Source organism: Plutella xylostella, chromosome 8 (assembly GCF_932276165.1).
Source record: "Plutella xylostella chromosome 8, ilPluXylo3.1, whole genome shotgun sequence".
In the NCBI taxonomy this organism is placed as follows: Eukaryota; Metazoa; Arthropoda; class Insecta; order Lepidoptera; family Plutellidae; genus Plutella; species Plutella xylostella.
This window is the reverse complement of record NC_063988.1, coordinates 7,736,875-7,754,513: the sequence shown is the minus strand read 5'-3', so window position 1 is coordinate 7,754,513 and position 17,639 is coordinate 7,736,875. Positions and strand designations below refer to the sequence as shown.

General features: G+C 32.9%; 3 protein-coding genes across 3 annotated transcripts in view; all 3 read right to left on the bottom strand.

Annotated features, from left to right (window-relative positions):
* LOC119693006 (TWiK family of potassium channels protein 18) overlaps positions 1-17,639 on the bottom strand; it is a 132,877-nt gene that overhangs the window by 110,479 nt on the left and 4,759 nt on the right. The window lies entirely within an intron of this gene.
* On the bottom strand, positions 5,656-6,514 carry LOC105386614. The gene is made up of 2 exons (XM_038121696.2): positions 6,168-6,514; positions 5,656-6,077 (listed from the first exon to the last, which is right to left on the bottom strand). The coding sequence occupies exons 1-2, from the start codon at positions 6,177-6,179 to the stop codon at positions 5,700-5,702; spliced, it is 390 nt and encodes a 129-aa protein (XP_037977624.1). The 5' UTR covers positions 6,180-6,514; the 3' UTR covers positions 5,656-5,699.
* LOC119694225 lies at positions 10,665-12,297 on the bottom strand. The gene is made up of 3 exons (XM_038120149.2): positions 12,101-12,297; positions 11,728-11,835; positions 10,665-11,118 (listed from the first exon to the last, which is right to left on the bottom strand). Coding segments are annotated over exons 1-3 (495 nt in total). The 5' UTR covers positions 12,103-12,297; the 3' UTR covers positions 10,665-10,733.

Below are 17,639 nucleotides of genomic sequence, written 5' to 3'. Positions count from 1 at the left end.
TTTTAATAGCGGAAAAGTCAATTTAGATCAGGAATTTACTCCTACGCGAAAAAGAAAATTATCTGACCCGAGTGTATCTCCAATTAACACATCCCAAGAGGCATGGAATGAAATTGATGATGGTACTCAAAGTGAATTGGAATTTCCACAAAATTCGAAAGATGATATATTTTTCGAAACGCTTTCCGATGCTCGTTCAACTCCGAATAAAAATTCTGTATCTTCATGGTCATTATCATCAGAAATCTTTAAAGATGTGCCCTTTGGAATTAGATTAGTAAAAGGTAAGCCAATGGTGGGAACGTCACTTGTTTCAGATTTTGATAATAAAATCAAAATTGCGGGTCATGTGTACGAAAAAACATCTGGACTTATTGAATTACTGTACAAAAAAGAGCCCGATTTAAGCATAGTTACTGAAAATGATAAACAAAACTACAAGACTATATTAATAAACACAAATGCTCACCGACGTGGGTTTGAGCCCGATCAACAAATAATGAGCAGCAGGGGTTTTAAGTACTTACATATTATAAAACCGTTATTCTCTCAATATAAAACAGTAAGTTCTGTTAAGACTACTAAAGGAAAAGGATTACCATTGTTAAAAAAAGTTAATCCAAAAATTGACTATGTGTATTGGGACGATCCAAATGAATTAGTTGAGAGATTGAAATTATTAATAGCTTCGAAAGATGCTGGTAACACTGGATTGGATAATGAAATCATTTCTATCTTAGAAGAACTAAAAGAATGTGGAGCATTAAATTGAATAAATACAAATGTAAACTATATATTTTTTTATTTCATCCCTAACCTTCGTTTGATTGCAATATGAATATTGATAAATTTGGTCATCACGTTCATAAAAGGTTGCGTGCGATGGACTCATTTGAATTCACTCTTTCAAATAAAGTGCTAGTTCAAAATGAATCTGGTGATTATGATTTGAGACAAAGTAGATTGAAAGGATTACAATTAGCAGTTGCTGCAGATGAAGCTGTAAATAAAGAATACGTTGACCAAAACAATAAACTATTTTGCAAAAAGCATAATTGTCTTACTGAACTTAAAAGTATAAAGGCGCAAATACAACAGTTACAGAAACAGTTAGGTGATAAGTGCTCGAGTACAGATGTCAGTAATATGATAAAAGATCACATTGTGGGACTGAGAGATAATACAAGGACACTATGAGCAAACAAAATGTTGTTGATGAAATCCATAAAGGAGCTAGAAGGAATTTTCCTCGTCGATCAGTAATTATAAAGGGTATTGATGATTTATGGCAATCTGATTTGATAGACATACAAAAATATCAGAAAGTTAACAAGGGCTATAAGTTCATTTTAGTTGTAATCGATGCTTTTTCAAAATATGCATGGGTAGCTCCATTAAAGACTAAAACAAAAACTGAAGTGTGTCTCGCTTTTGAAAAGATTTTAAAAATAGGTCGTAGACCTAAAAATTTACAAACTGATATGGGCACTGAATTTTATAATGATATTTTTCAAAAACTTATGAATAAATATAAAATAAATCATTATTCAACATACTCCACAAAAAAAGCTTCAATTGTTGAAAGATTAATAAGAACTTTAAAAGGAAAGATGTTCAAACATTTTAGTTTGGTTGGAAACTACAAGTGGGTTGGATTGCCATTGTATGATTTAGTTGATAAATATAATAATACTGTACACCGTACCACTAAATTCAATCCATCTGCAATTAATTCAACAAATGAATCAATTGTTGCAAAGAATATACAAAAATCTCAAAATTCTACAACATCAAAGAAAATAAAGTTTCACGTAGGTGATATCGTTCGGATCAGCAAGTACAAAGGGGATTTTTAAAAAGGCTATACACCAAATTGGTCAACTGAGTTGTTTACCATTTTTAAAGTAAACAAGAGTGTCCCTATCACCTATCATATTAAAGACCAACATAGTATTCCAATAAAAGGATGTTTTTATGAACAAGAACTTCAAAAAACTAAGTGTCCTCAAATTTATTTGGTGGAAAAGGTTATAAGAAAGCGCGGCAATAAGTTATTAGTTAAATGGCTTGGTCTAAGTCAAAAAGAAAACAGCTGGATTGATAAAACTGATATTGTTAAAAAATAAAGCATATAATAAACGTTTATCCTATCTTTTATTCATTATCTACTTAGTTATGAAAGGAAGAGGACTAATAAATACTTTCATCAATCATTTACCTATTGAGTTACATTTACCGGGGTACAACTACTGTGGTCCTGGCACTCGCTTGCAAGAACGATTGAATAGAGGTGATAAAGGAATTAATCCTTTAGACAGTGCGTGCATGCAACACGATATAGCTTATTCTAAGAACTCTAATTTAGAAGACCGTCATAAGGCTGACTTAGAGTTAAAGAATATGGCAAAACGCCGATTGAAATCATTAGATGCGAGTAGAGGTGAAAGGGTTGCATCGTGGTTGGTTAACAAAGTTATGAAAGCAAAACTAAAAACTGGATCTGGTATTAAGTCATTTAAGGCCTCAATAGGAAAGTTAAAATCGCTTATGAAAAAAATTAAACCAAGTAATAACAAAGAAGCTATACAGTTTGCATATTTAGCAGCAAAAAAAATATTTCATAAAAATAATAACATAAAACTTCCAAGAATTATTCCTATTCCGAAAACAGGAGGCATACTTCCACTAATTCCTATCTTCGCTGGTCTATCCGCATTAGGCTCTTTAGCTGGAGGTATTGGTGGAATAGCCAAAGCAGTCAGTGATTATAAGTCAGCTCAAAAAAATCTTGCTGAATCTGAGCGGCACAACAAAATGATGGAATCTATAGCTATAGGTAAAGGTTTATACATTAAACCATACAAGAAGGGGAAAGGATTATGTGTGCGTTCTTCAAAAAACTAATTACTAGGTTACCCAGGCGAGCACTTACTAATATTGATATAGTAAAATTTACTCATGACATACCATACTTTCGAGGTGTTTACATGAGAAACACTTTGCCGACAAAGTCCAAAAACATTGAGTGTGCTATTTTAAATTTAGACAGTTCAGAGAATCCTGGAACTCATTGGGTAGCCTATTGCAAAATAAATAACTATTGTGAATACTTTGATAGCTATGGAGATTTAAAACCACCAATTGAACTGATTAAATACTTAACAACAAAAACTGATATTTACTATAATTACATAAACTATCAAAAAAATAATCCATTTAATTGTGGTCATTTATGTATTAAATTTCTAAAAAAATTCTGGATAAAGCATTTAAAATAAGATGTAGTAGTAAATTTTCTCATTAATATGATGGCATTCACACTATCAGTAACTGGTTGTAAATCAGCGTTATCAACATATTATTCGCCAGCGCTTCAGCTTGACGGTGAATATGAATGTGGACTTATCTTTCTGTCAACCTTTAACTCAATACCTAACATCGACCACAACAATAATAAGTTTTTTTATGGTGATAACGGAGTTATAGAAATACCCGAAGGATCTTATGAGTTATCGGATATTAATGACTATTTAAAAAATAATTTGAAAGATTGCACGTTTAAGTTAACGTGCAATAATAATACTTTGAACACAAATATATTTTGTTCTAAGGATATTCATTTTGAGAAAATTGGTTCTATCGGTAGAATATTGGGTTTCGGAAGTGAAATACTTAAAGCAAATATATTACACGAATCTCTCTTCCCTGTAAGCATTCTACCTTCAACCATCATTCGAATCGAATGTGATATAGTGAGCGGATCGTATATAAATGGAAAACCTAGCCATATAATTTATGAATTCGCACCTAATGTACCACCAGGGTATCGGATCATAGAGATTCCGAAAAATTTAATTTATTTTCCAGTAAATCAAAATACAGTAAGTGAAATTAATGTAAGAATATTAGATGAAAATAATAATTTGTTAAATTTACGAAACGAACAACTGCACTTATATTTACATTTAAGGCGAAAATGCTAGATTTCATAAATAAAAGATTGGAACCCAAAAGTAACGATGTCAGTACAACACCTACAGTGCAGCAGAAAGTACCTACTAAAAAGAAAAAGCTTACGAAAGAAAACAAGCAATTTTTAAAATACCTTAAACTTCTAAAATGAATATGTTAAACATCATAGATCCTATCGCGCAAGATAATAGTATCGAAAGCTATCAAGTTCATTCGTATAAACCTTACATAAACAGTTTTAACACAAATGATGAAATTCGTATTCCTATTAATCAACAAGACCTTTACGTATTGCCTTCAGCGAGTACAATATACATAGAAGGTTCAGTAAAAGTGTATCGACCAAACGGAGACAAAAAAGAAAGAGTTAGTGTTGTAGAGTTTGTAAACAATGCAATTTTGTATCTATTTCAAGACATTCGTTATGAATTAAACGGTGTAGAAGTAGATAGAATAAAAAATGCCGGTATAACAACCACTATAAAATCTTTGATATCGATGAATGAAAATGAAACAAAAATGTCTCGTTTGTGGGGATGGGACACTAATGGAATAAAAAATACAACAGGTTTTTTTTCTGTTTGTATACCATTGAATAAAGTACTTGGTTTTGCAGAGGATTACAATAAAATCATAATGAATTGTAAGCATGAGTTGATACTACTACGTAGCAATACGAACCTAAATGCTGTAAAATTAAATACCAATGAAGTGTTAGAAGATATTAGCATAAATAAAATAGTATGGAGAGTACCGCATATAAAAGTATCAGATCGGGAAAGAGTCAACTTGCTTAGATATTTGGAAAAAGATAGAGCTATAAGCTTAGCGTTTAGGAATTGGGATCTCTATGAATACCCTATGTTACCAAGAACCACTAAACATACCTGGTCAGTGAAAACTTCATCGCAATTAGAAAAACCCCGGTTCATAATAATAGGTTTGCAAACACATAGAAAGAACATTGGAAGCGGGGATATGTCACAGTTTGATCATTGTCATTTACGTGACGTAAAAGTTTTTCTTAATTCAACATACTTTCCATACGAAAGCCTCAATATTAACTTTGCTGATGATAAATACTTACTACTATACGAATTGTATGCTAAATTTCAACAGTCTTATTATGGACACCGTTGTGCACCATTGTTGAGTTTAAAAGAATTTAAGGACTTATGTCCTTTGGTGGTGATTAATTGCAGCAGACAAAACGAAACTTTGAAAACGGGTCCCGTGGACGTCCGTGTAGAGTTAGAAAGTGACTCAGAGATTCCCGATCAAACATCTGCATACTGTCTCATACTTAACGATTGTATTGTTGAATATAAACCTCTTTCAAATATTGTGAAAAAAATTACTTGAATTCTGAAAAATATCTTGCTTTGTGTAATGAAATCGCATTACGATGAATATTTTTACCGTTTTTATTTTTATTATATAATTTTATTTTTTATGAGTAATTACCTACTGAATATATATTTTTATTTGTTAACTATTTACAGAAATGAATAAAAAAAATACCTAAAATACCTATTGGTTTCATTCCGATACTTATCTATAAGATTGTGAGCAAAAAAAAGAGTATTTTTAAATTATTAACATTTATTGAGGTATTTACAAGATAATTAACTACTAACTACAAAATTTAAAATTAAAAAAATATACAACTTAAAAATATATCTTATATTAAAAAACTAAGAAATACCTAATTACTTAAAATATTATTTTTAAAAATTATTATCACACATTTTTTTTGTTATTTTTTTAATTAAATTTTCAGTTAAGTCCAATATTTCGTCCATAGGATCTTCACAAACCCACTGACAACTCACTACAGCACTTTCACTGGTTGTGTCCTGGCACTCGTTGAGATCATACACCTCAATCTTAATGACCCTATTACCCTTTCGCATCGTGTTGCATTTTACAAAGGATGATGTCATCATTTCCTTAGCCGTTCTTTTCCTTGAGGTCTTCAATCGTTTTTTCACAATGTTCTGCGGCTGTGGAACTGGTCTTACCAGTTCAACGTCACTATCTAATCCTTCCAACATATTTTGGGCGTAGTAATAGGGATCATTGGGGTCATGAGTGTCGTCTAGGATCTGTAACAATAAAAATGTAATTAGGAACGCCTATATAAAATAAACTTGCAATAAAATAATTTCAATAAATATAAGTAGGTAGGTACATACCGATAGGGACATTTTTGAAATAACTTCGTAGTAACTATAATGTCAACAACCGCCGCAGTTCGCCTGTAAATCGTATTTGACTGCACATGGCACGTTACCTCCCCTCCCCCACCTACCTAAGACCTACATACCAACAGAATTTAAAATAAGTACTTAAATAAAATTTGTATCAATAAGCTGTTTTTGCTTAGTTGCTTGTTTCATGAATACCTAATATTTATTTCTGTATGCTGAAATTATAGGTAAAATAAGTCAGTAAGAATAAACTCAAATAGTTATGAGAACAAGTGGAAATAAATATATTTGTTTATGAAATAAGTACGAGTGGTAGGGTATATGAAATAAAATAAATTTGTAAGTATTCATTAAATATTCATATTTATTTCAGAAATACAGTGTGTGCACAATACTTAACTAAATTAAAAACTACCGATACCATACACAACACCATAATATTACAGCGTGGAGTGAAGTTTAGTCAGGAATATAATATTAAATAAAGTACATCAATACAATTAGGTGTAACCATCATAATATTATTATATAAATCATAATAAACTAATTTAGCTAAATATTTTTTGTACAATAATTGCTAATACATTCATGAAAGGCGCTTAATGTTTAAACTAATGAATTTATGTACAATAGTAATAAAGACAAGCCGTTACCCTAATATAATGGACAAATTACCCCAAGCTAACGTGGAGATGTTGTCGCGCTGCAATAGACGCTTATCATCGTTGCTCGACAGAGCAATTTTGTTAACAGTCTGAGTAAATATTTCATGCTTAATCGAACGAAACAAAATATTCTTTCTTCGGATTATTTGTTTTTCAAACAATGATTTTTTGTAATCTGAAATATTTAGTTTCTTTATTACAGCCGACTTTACTCCTTTTGCCTTTTTTATGGACCTGTCATCAGTGCGAATGCAATATAATTTCGATCGTAGGCCTACGAATTCGGATATAATCTTTCCACCCATTTCATCTTTAAACAGGCCCGGTATTTTTTTATTCTGTAACGGTATTCCGTGAAGATTGTCGGCGTCGTAGTTACTCGTATCAAAATTATCTAAAAATATATTTTTTAAATCTTTATAAAAGTTTTTGGTCTGTAACATTAGTATGTACGAATCCGTATCTAAATAAAGGATAGACACATTATTTTGATACACTGGTTTTATTACAGAGTAGTAATAGTCATACATATGACTCTTAGATAACTCTAACACTGTGAAACCAATGTAGATTGGTTTATCCAACCGTACCCATTCAGGTTTCATTTGTATCGCAACTAAATCGTCTGATAGTACTGATACAGTTTGGAAATTTGGTCGAGCGATTAGTTTTTGTGCACAAGTTACCTGTTTGGTTTTGTTATTAGAATCGTTCCATTTTTTCACTAACTGCACGTTTGTACGTCGTTCAGTATTTTCTAATGTCTTTCCAAAAATACTGTTGTTCAACAGTTTAAAAAAGTCTTGCTCAAACTTTGACTTTGCTTTTTGTCGTAGTTTTGTATTAAGATCAATATATTTTTTTAAATAGGCACTTTGTCTAAAGGATATAACTCTGTGAACCTTGGTTAGTTTTAAGCCATGCTTTAGACACTGCTTCAAGTGAACATAATGGATGACATATCTATATTTATCATAGAGATTAGGCACAAGTTTATGATTTCGGCCGCCGGGTGGAATGCATTTTTCAGGACAAAAAGGAAGGTCGTTATGCTCATGGTGTAAAATTTCAGGATACAATAGGTCTACTTCCAAAATAAAACCAGTATCTGCACTATCAGAAATACTTGAAATATCTAAATTATCAATTTCCTCTTCCGTTAGAAATCTAAAATTACTAAGAGGTAACGTCTGCGACATACAATATCCGTATAAATTATTAGCATCTATGTACACTATAAATGAATCAGGTTCAGATGAGTCATAGTCGGATAAGTACTTGTTATTCGCTTTAGCATAACGCTTAGAGCACATACACACACCACCTCTGATTCCACTCTGTATCATTCGAATCATCTCTAAATCAGTGAGGAGCTCTAGTTTTATTTGAGTTTTGAGAAGCATGCTGTCAAACGATAGGGCACTGATAGTAAGATAGAATAAGCTATCAAGCTCGTAATACTTTTTACAGGTTTTTCTAAAATTTTCAAATATGTCTGTAAGTAATAAAACATCAGTTTTTAAATACAGATCGGTGTATTCACCCAAATCTTTTACAGCGAATTTCGACCATACCGCTTGCGCATGCTCATAATCGGCATCGCTTATATCTTCACCCGTAAGTGAGTTGAAAAAATCTTCCTTTGGAGGCAATGACGTAATCTCATAGCGTTCCATATTTGACATATAGCAATAAGGATAAACACCTTTACGTACCAGCAAATCAAATGCACTATCGTCATGAAAATGTTTTCTCAAATGATGAAATTGAGTTTTCGTTAATGATTTCGCCAATTGATCTAAACTGGTCCCCAAAAATTTAAAGGAATCGATAAAACGAACTTGAATGCTCTCATCTTGGGATATCGGCACGTATTTCGTAAACGAAATATAGTTTTCCTTCGTTTTAGGTATAAGTTTTACAGGGCCAGGTGATAAAGCTAGCTCTTTTATAAACAAGTGGCAGTCGTACCCCGCTAAATTATGAAATACTACGGGAACGAACATAGGTTGTTTAAACTGTAAATTACAATGGGTATGTGCTGCACCGCGATATTTCCCGGTGATATGGCAATGATCACGAACACGATCTAAAAATAAGAAGTTTTTACAGATATAACATCGAGTGGCACTTTCAAAGTCTTTTTGATCTTTTTCCGTAAATATCATGCTTACAGTTTTTTTCAACACTTTATGAATTTTACGTACATCACGATTTAAACATTCGATAAACCTTGCAATACAGTCAACACCGCGGTAACTAACAAACTTATCATATGAGTCATCAAGTGTGCAAACTATCTGGTACGCAAACGCTATCGGCACGTGACGTTGCAACGTGGATGTACTAGCGATGTTAGGGTCATTCTCACAGCCCTCATATTTGACTAGCATTGTTTCTAAGTCGGCATAAATCACAAAAGGCATGTTTTGTTTTCGCTCATAGTTTTTAAACTGCAAAAAACTCCCTTCTTTTGGTATTTCGGTAGCTACTCCACTGCATAAGTGAGTGTTAGCTTGTTCAGGGGTGGAAAAAAATAATAAACAACTTTCGCAAATGTGTAACTTTTGATGGTGTTTAGTTATTTGACTTCTCACTAGACGAGTTAAATTTTTGATAAGACAATAATGAGATGTTTTGTCGTTCTCAATATATAATAGATGGATTACGGTCTTACCCGTTAATGTCTCTGATCTATACAAGGGGCCTGAAATAGTCTTCCCATCTTTCAGTCCATACACAACTACCGCAATGGTAGGGTTGTTTTTTTCGAATATAGTTATATCCGAAAATCCTACTGGAAAAGACATCCCCTCAATATTGAAAACTTTTCTAAAATCAGGGTAAGACGATACTCGTTCAGGATGTTTCTGAGCGGGAAATAGGGCTGCCACCACACTCCAAAGAAAACAGTAAGGGTCATTGTTCTCGATATTTAAACATGCCTTTTTATTTTTTATAAACTTAGGCAAATTTATATAGCTAGCACCTCGCAGCGGTTGATATTTGTTGATATTAATCTCGAGATGCGAGTTACTAAGAAATGTCCAACCACTATCCCTTTCTTGAAATTCTTCAATTTTTTTCTTAACTTCATTTACCAAGTTTAAATACTTCGAATCAAAGTCATAATTAAGATATAAAATTTGATTTTTTGTTCCAAATGATTTTATTTCCTGACAATCATTTTTGAACATTAAAAACAATGAGAAGAGTTCTATATTTACTTTAATACAAGTATGCAGTTGTAAACATTTATCAAAAAGGTCCTTTATCTTGGCTCGAATTGAATCAAAAAAGTTATCTACAGAGTTTTGTTCAAACTCGCTGGTAGCTGTAATCCTATATGTGGCTATACGGGACTTGAAAGCTGAATTGATCATCTCGACACCATCGCATACAGATATCGCAGCGATGTTTTTATGTAAAGTACTACGTAAATGCCCTATCCATTTTTTCCTATCAATTGATGAACGACAAACGGTACAGTACGGCATTATTGGGTAACGGCTTGAAATAAAAAATGGAAATAGGTACCTAGCTAACTGAAATATTTAAAGGAAATAATTATTCAAATGAAATGAAATAAGTAATATTTTTAAATTAGGTACTTCAAAGTTAAGTTAAGTTGATAAATACTTAATATGAATTTTCGATATACTTATGGTTAAACGATGACTGAAATATTATATTGATTAAATGAAATAATATTCAACAGTTGAGTTAAGTTAATTACTTTATAAAAAAATCACTATAGTAAAATGGAAATGGAAAAACCTACCTAATTAAAAAATGGAAAAAATAAAAATTATAAAAATTAAATGAAATAAGTATAATATTTATTAAAAAACTTCAATAGTTAAAAAACGGTGGTAAGTTGATGAATTTACTTAATATGAATTTTTTCGCTATAGTAAACAGGTTCGCAGTCTCCGAACACGGAGTGCGCTTCCCTGACAAACTTCTGCAGCGCCTGCCACGGCTCGCCGTCCTGCTCAGTCAGAAGTTTCAGATTGAACAGGGCTTTTTTCCACCGTTCCTCAGGCTTAGAGGTTTTAGCGTCAAGTGTGTTGTACACTTTTAGCTCAACATAAAATTCACCGTCGTTAATTAAGCTCTTTCGTACGGAGCCGTTGGCCACGCGAGACACGAAGCTAGACGATATAGGGTAGTTGTCCGGCGCTGCTCTGCTTGCTAGGTTTTCAGCTTCATCCAAAATCCCGAATATGTCCAGTTTGCTTGTGCCACTGGTCTTCTTCTTCTTATTAGTCCTGTAAACAATATATTTATAATTAAATAAACATAAAATATAGGTTTAAATTTATAAGTAGCAGTGGTGTAGGTGTATTAAACGGCACGACTGTTAAAATATTGAAAGGATAAAGTGATTTTTGATGTAACACAATATATAATTTATAAAGGCCTTAGCCCACTTACACATCTCTGTACCCACTCACCAAGCGAGCTGTCTACTTATTTATGTAATCAATGTAAAGTATATTAAAAAAATATAAAATGCATAATTTTAATTTATATTTCTCTGTTGGGTAGAAAAGAGTTGTGTAAGTGGACTTAGACCTTAAGTATGTTCAGTAAATGGCGAGTTTTGTAGATATAGAGAATAACTAACACTTTAATGGTCACACAACACAATTATAACTAACATGTAGACCTCAAGACCTCACAACCAAAATTAATCAGTCTGTATAGGCGTCGATCCCGGTACATGAACCATCGCTGCTCACACAGCCATCGCATCATGCATTATCTTACAAAATTTTTATATAGTACAGCAAAAATAGAGGGTTATGGTATTAAATTAAGTGAAATTTGGAATCATGTACCTAATTTTATAATAAAATAGGGATATGAGTACATACCTTTGGGGTTCTGCTGAGTTATTCTTCCGTTTGTTCGGGGCCGCGACTGCAGTTTTGCTTTTGGATGTGTGCGGCAGCGAGACGACACTTTCGTATTCTGAGTCAGACCTGTAAAACATATTTATTTTTAGCATTTCCATATCAAATTATCTGCACTAGATAATTGGGAGATTAAACTATCTATATTAAATCATTCATTTATAACTAACTTGAGATACTTTACAGATAATTTACTACTTGATGTGTTATAATAAATCAACATATTAAAATAGAAATTTACTTCATTATAACATTAAAGTTTAATTTAGGAGCACACACGAGGAAAAACAAAGAAACTTAACTGTAAGATAAAAAAGTACTCACGAATACTAACATTGTTTCAGGATGTTGATAGATTTTCACAGGAACCACGAACAGCACTTAAGGAATGACTGAAGAAAAACTGAAGGGTTTTACAGAGCGCACAGACAGGCACGGTGATGGCTGAGCGAAGAAAGGACAGCCAAAAAATAATTAATTATTTAAAAACCATTATGGTTGTATTATATAAAATAATAAGTCTTACTTAATAATATTAAATTTTCAACCTTAACACTGCACTTTAAGGCTTACTTAGGTATTCATTGAGTTAGTCATATGACATTGTGAACTGTGCAATGTAGATGTGTGTCAGTGTGTGAAAATTGCAATCTCTGCAAAATAGATGTTTTCGAGTAGGTAAACCGACATATTTTGCAATAATGAAATATAACACCGGAACACGTTTATTGAAATGCATTTGTGCAACCATTACCCACAATTGGAAAGAGAGGTGTTATACGTTTGACATCTGTATAGGTGAAGTGTTGTGTTTGATATTATTTAAAGAAGGAAGAAATAAACGACCGAATAGCGCGCTGGTTAGTAACTCTAACAGTTGTGCAATTAAGTGTTCTGCCCCGGCCGGGGATCGAACCCCGAACCCTCAGCATAACAATTAGAGTTACTAACCAGTGCGCTATTCGGTCGTTATACTTCTTTCTAAAATAAATAATATTGACTGTTATGGGTACAACATGAGACCTTATAGCTTATAGCTAAGAACGGTTATACAAGTTTTAACAGATAAGAATACATAGAACCATACTAGGATCTGTTCTTAGGTACTCGCATGTCACAAACACGAATAGTGCATGATGCGATTCGTTATTATTACCACTTATGTGGTAGTTAAATAAATGGGTTTCTTACTTAAAAAAACTCAACTTTGTTCGCTGTAAATATGTATATCTAGGTAGGTATATAAATTTACTTTAATAACAAAGTTTATTAACACCCAAAGTACAGAAAGTAATTTTATTTTATGAACCTATTTTAAAATAGAATCTAGTACTTCCTAATTCATTAACCACTAAACCATCGCATAAATGAATAGAATATGGACAAACAATAATATCATATATCAAGAACTGGCCGCAGCCGCGCTGCCTCGTGATGCAGCGTAAGCAAAACCGTGGAAAAGTCGATAGGCCGGGCGCGAGTTCAATAGTTTTTAATATTAAACATACCTAGGTATAATTTCGCCAATATTAAGATCTTAAGCTGAGTCACAAGCTTTTTTCGTAAAGGAACGTTTAATGTATGTAGTGTGTAATGAACTTATTTATAACTTTAAGTTTATATTGAACCAACAACCTGTGGAATGAAAACCACCATCTTAACCGCTACACCACAGGTAAACAGCCACGACGGTGTTTTCAAATATATATTATATCTCATACATATTCATATTGTTAGCTCCTGGTCTATTAGGCTTGGTAAAACATGGTAAGGAGTACGTAACATTTTATTTCAAATAATCTGAGTTAAATAAATAAGATGCATTTTATAGAAAACATATTTTATGCAAAAAAACTATTTAGATATAAGTACTTATATTGAAGACATACTAACTTATATCAAACTAGTATGTTTATAACTTGATACCTACTTGTCATAAAAGAATTTCAAAACGTATTCGCTGACCATTTGGGCTTCAAGTACCTATTAGGTAAATATAATTATGATATTTTATCATACTCATTTCTTATGAAACGGTAGTTTCTTTAGATTGTTCATTTCTTACGCTATGTTTTAGAAAGTGATATCACGATCAAAATGATACCCAAAGTTGAGAACCCCGAATCACGTTACGTACATTGAAACAGACATTTTATTCATTATGGTTTTTAGACTCATACCACATGCAGGTCTTTGGGGTTAAGCATATCTCGACTTGAAGCGAGGACTCTGCGTCTTCGGAGTTGAGTGGCGGCTCCTAAGTCTTAAGCGAGAACTCTGCGTTTTCGGGACTTAGAAGCTAGATCTTACGCGGGAACTCAGCGCTCCCGGGATCGTGCCAAACCCAAGTATGGTTTAGTCCGGAGGTATCAGTTATGTATAAATAATCAAACAGGTTCCACAGTCTTAAGCGAGAACTCAGCGTTTTCGGGACTAAGGAGCTAGATCTTATGCGGAAACTCAGCGATTCCGGGATCAGTCTAGATTTAAACGAGGACTAAGTGTCTTCGGATCTTGACGCTGTATGATTATTTTAACAAAAACTGATATATACGACTTAAACCGTAAAACAAAAACTTGTTGGTTCGTTAGATTCATTTGTGCAGATAGTTTATATTTGTGTGATCTTTAATAATTAATTCACAGTTGGAAGCACTCATGTAAGTCAGTGTTTAATTAAATTTTAGGCAAATTATTTTAAGTATGAAGTTTAGTTCCCGAGCAAATTAGTAGAAATGCATAATCAAAATATTACCTATTAAAATAAATTATTGGGCATTCTACTCAACGAAATCAGCCAGGCGGAGGGCGACCGCAGGGAGCCCCGAACGGAGTGAGGCCTGGCTGATTTCGGTGGAGTAGAATGCCCAATAATTTACTACTAACATTCATACTCCGCCCTGACTTTCAATCTTATGTGAAGAAATATAGCAAAATGTACAAATGTGTCTGTCACTGTGCGAAGACAATTTTTATTAATAACAAGATTAAAGACTCGGCTAACAAATCTAAGGCCATTTGGAATATAATTAATAACGAAACGGGGAAGAATCGAACACGCGAGACTAATTTATCTTTAAAGGTAGGCAATGACATAATAACATCAAATGACGAGGTGGCGAGAGTCTTTGAAGAGTTTTTTACGAACATTCCTTTAGAGACTACTTGCAACCTAGATTCTTCAGCTACATTAGCTGAAACCCTGGCGAAGGAGAACGCACCTTCAACCGATAAGGAATTTAAATTCAGATATATTAATACATTAACTATTATAAAAACATTTAAGTCTTTAAATATGAAGAAAACTGAAGACTTGTGGGGAATGTCAGTTAAATTTGTTCTTTCTATTATTAATAAAATCGCCCCAATTTTGGCTAACATTTTTAATAAATGTATCGCTGAAGGTGTGTTCCCAGATCTTATGAAATTGAGTAAAATTATACCTCTGTTCAAGAGTGGGGATATGGAGGACCCTGCAAATTTCAGGCCTGTCTCGGTTCTTCCAGTTTTGAGTAAAATATTTGAGAGGGTCATACTCAATCAGATGCTTTTGCATTTCAATGAAGCTCGATTGTTTCATAGCCAACAGTATGGTTTTACAAAAGGCAAATCAACAACCGATGCCGGTACTGCGTTAATTAAGCACATATTTGACGCCTGGGAAGACCATCACGATGCTATTGGAGTCTTCTGTGATCTATCGAAGGCGTTTGATTGTGTAGACCATCAGACTTTAATTTCGAAACTGAGATACTATGGAATAGGAGGAAAGGCTTTAGATTTGATAGTTTCATATTTAGACAAGAGGCAACAAAGGGTCGATATTAACAATACTAAATCACAGGGGGCTCATGTAAAGATAGGCGTCCCTCAAGGATCTATTTTAGGACCATTTTTATTCCTCATTTATATTAATGACTTGCCTTTTATGGTTGAAAAATTGACTAATATAGTTTTATTTGCTGATGATACTTCTTTGCTTTTTAAAGTTAAAAGAAGTGAAAATAATTTTAATGAAATTAATTCTATTCTATCTGACATACACGATTGGTTTACCGTTAATAATCTTCTATTGAATTCTAAGAAAACGAAATGTATTAAATTTACACTGCCAAATGTTAGACAATGCGATACTAACATTATTCTAGATGGGAATAAATTGGACCTAGTTAATGATACTGTTTTTCTTGGGATGACTATAGATTCAAAGTTACAGTGGGGACCTCACATTGAAAAATTGGCTGGAAGGTTGAGCTCCGCAGCTTTTGCTGTACGGAAAATTAGACAACTGACCGACGTTGAAACCGCCAGATTAGTTTACTTTAGTTATTTCCACAGCTTATTGTCGTATGGCATTTTGCTTTGGGGTAGAGCCGCTGATATTGAAACTATATTTGTATTACAGAAAAGAGCCATCCGCTCTATATACAAACTAGGTTCCAGGGATTCATTGAGAGAACTATTTAAAGAAATTAACATCCTTACAGTTCCATGTCAGTTCATTTTTTCCAATTTAATGTATGTACGAAAGAATATTTCAACTTTTGATACAATTGGCAGTAATCATGACATTAATACTAGGAACAAGCATAAGCTGGCTTTTCCAGCGATGCGTCTGGCGAAAGTTAATAAATCGTTTTTAGGGTACTGTATTAGATTTTATAATAAGCTTCCAACAGAAGTTGCTCAAATGCCAGAGAATAAGTTTAAGTGTTACATTAAAGAGAAACTCTGTAAAAAAGCTTATTATAAAATTGATAATTACTTAGAGGACGTTAATGCATGGCTGTGATAAGTAGTTAGCTCTGCTCATATTATTATAATAATCATTATTAAGCTTATAAGTACCTATTGTATACCAACTAGTTTTAAGTCTTTTTTTTGAAAAGATGGCTCAGGAGTTTCTTGCCTCCGTTCTTCTCCTTAGACAGAAAGAGCCCCCCCTTATCCGAACGGAGAGTAATTTGTACAAATTGACGTTCATCAGAAAATTTTATATTTGTACGATGAATAAAAAATTTTGACTTTGACTTTGACTTTGACTTTGACTTTGACTTTGATAAATTTTTGTTCTATGACTTTTTGTAAATTCGTAATTATATTTTTAACTTACCCATTGGGACTTTGATGGTGACGTGACCTTATACTATGGAGAAGCAAAATTACATGTATTTATATTTATGGATTTGATAGCCGTCATACGACCCATGATATAGTTAGTATTTACTTCTATGATTAGGTATAACATAGTAAAATTAGTGATAATTCATTCATTCACTTACCTACTTAGACCGACCGATGTCAAAATACTTAGTGCCAATTTCTCCATAGTCGGTTAGACCATAATCAGGGAGTAGTTGTTGACTTCATGTGTCATGACACACATCTGTCATCAATTTTATATGGACATGACATATATGTATGTAATTAATAAATCAATCCCTGTCGGTTAGATAACTGACTATGGAGAAATTGGCACTTAACCTATTTTAAAATGGTAAACTGATAAATAGGGTGGCTATTTACAAATAGTAAGTATATTACCATGGTTCCCAAACCCTCGTCACTTCGGTTGATTTTATTATTACCCAAAAAAATCGGTAAAAGCAACATTTTTCATGAACATGATTTATAAGGGTACCCTTACGATTTTTCATCGTCTTAAAATTGCTAGCGACATTTTTGTGTCTTATATCACTAAAACGTAAGAGTAGATATAGGAACAAGACGGTATAAGTAAGATAGCATTACGATTAAGAGTTATTATTGATAATTATAATAGGTGTTCAGAGGATAAAATAATGTAGTCATGTAGGGATAATAACTATACTATCCCACCCTTAGGTAGTATGAGGGCATAACTCAAAATATCA

Coding starts and splice junctions, on each gene's coding strand:
- LOC119694225 (XM_038120149.2), bottom strand. Junction 11,119..11,727: donor AACTCAGCAGAACCCCAAAG/GTATGTACTCAT, acceptor TATTGTTTACAG/GACTAATAAGAAGAAGAAGA.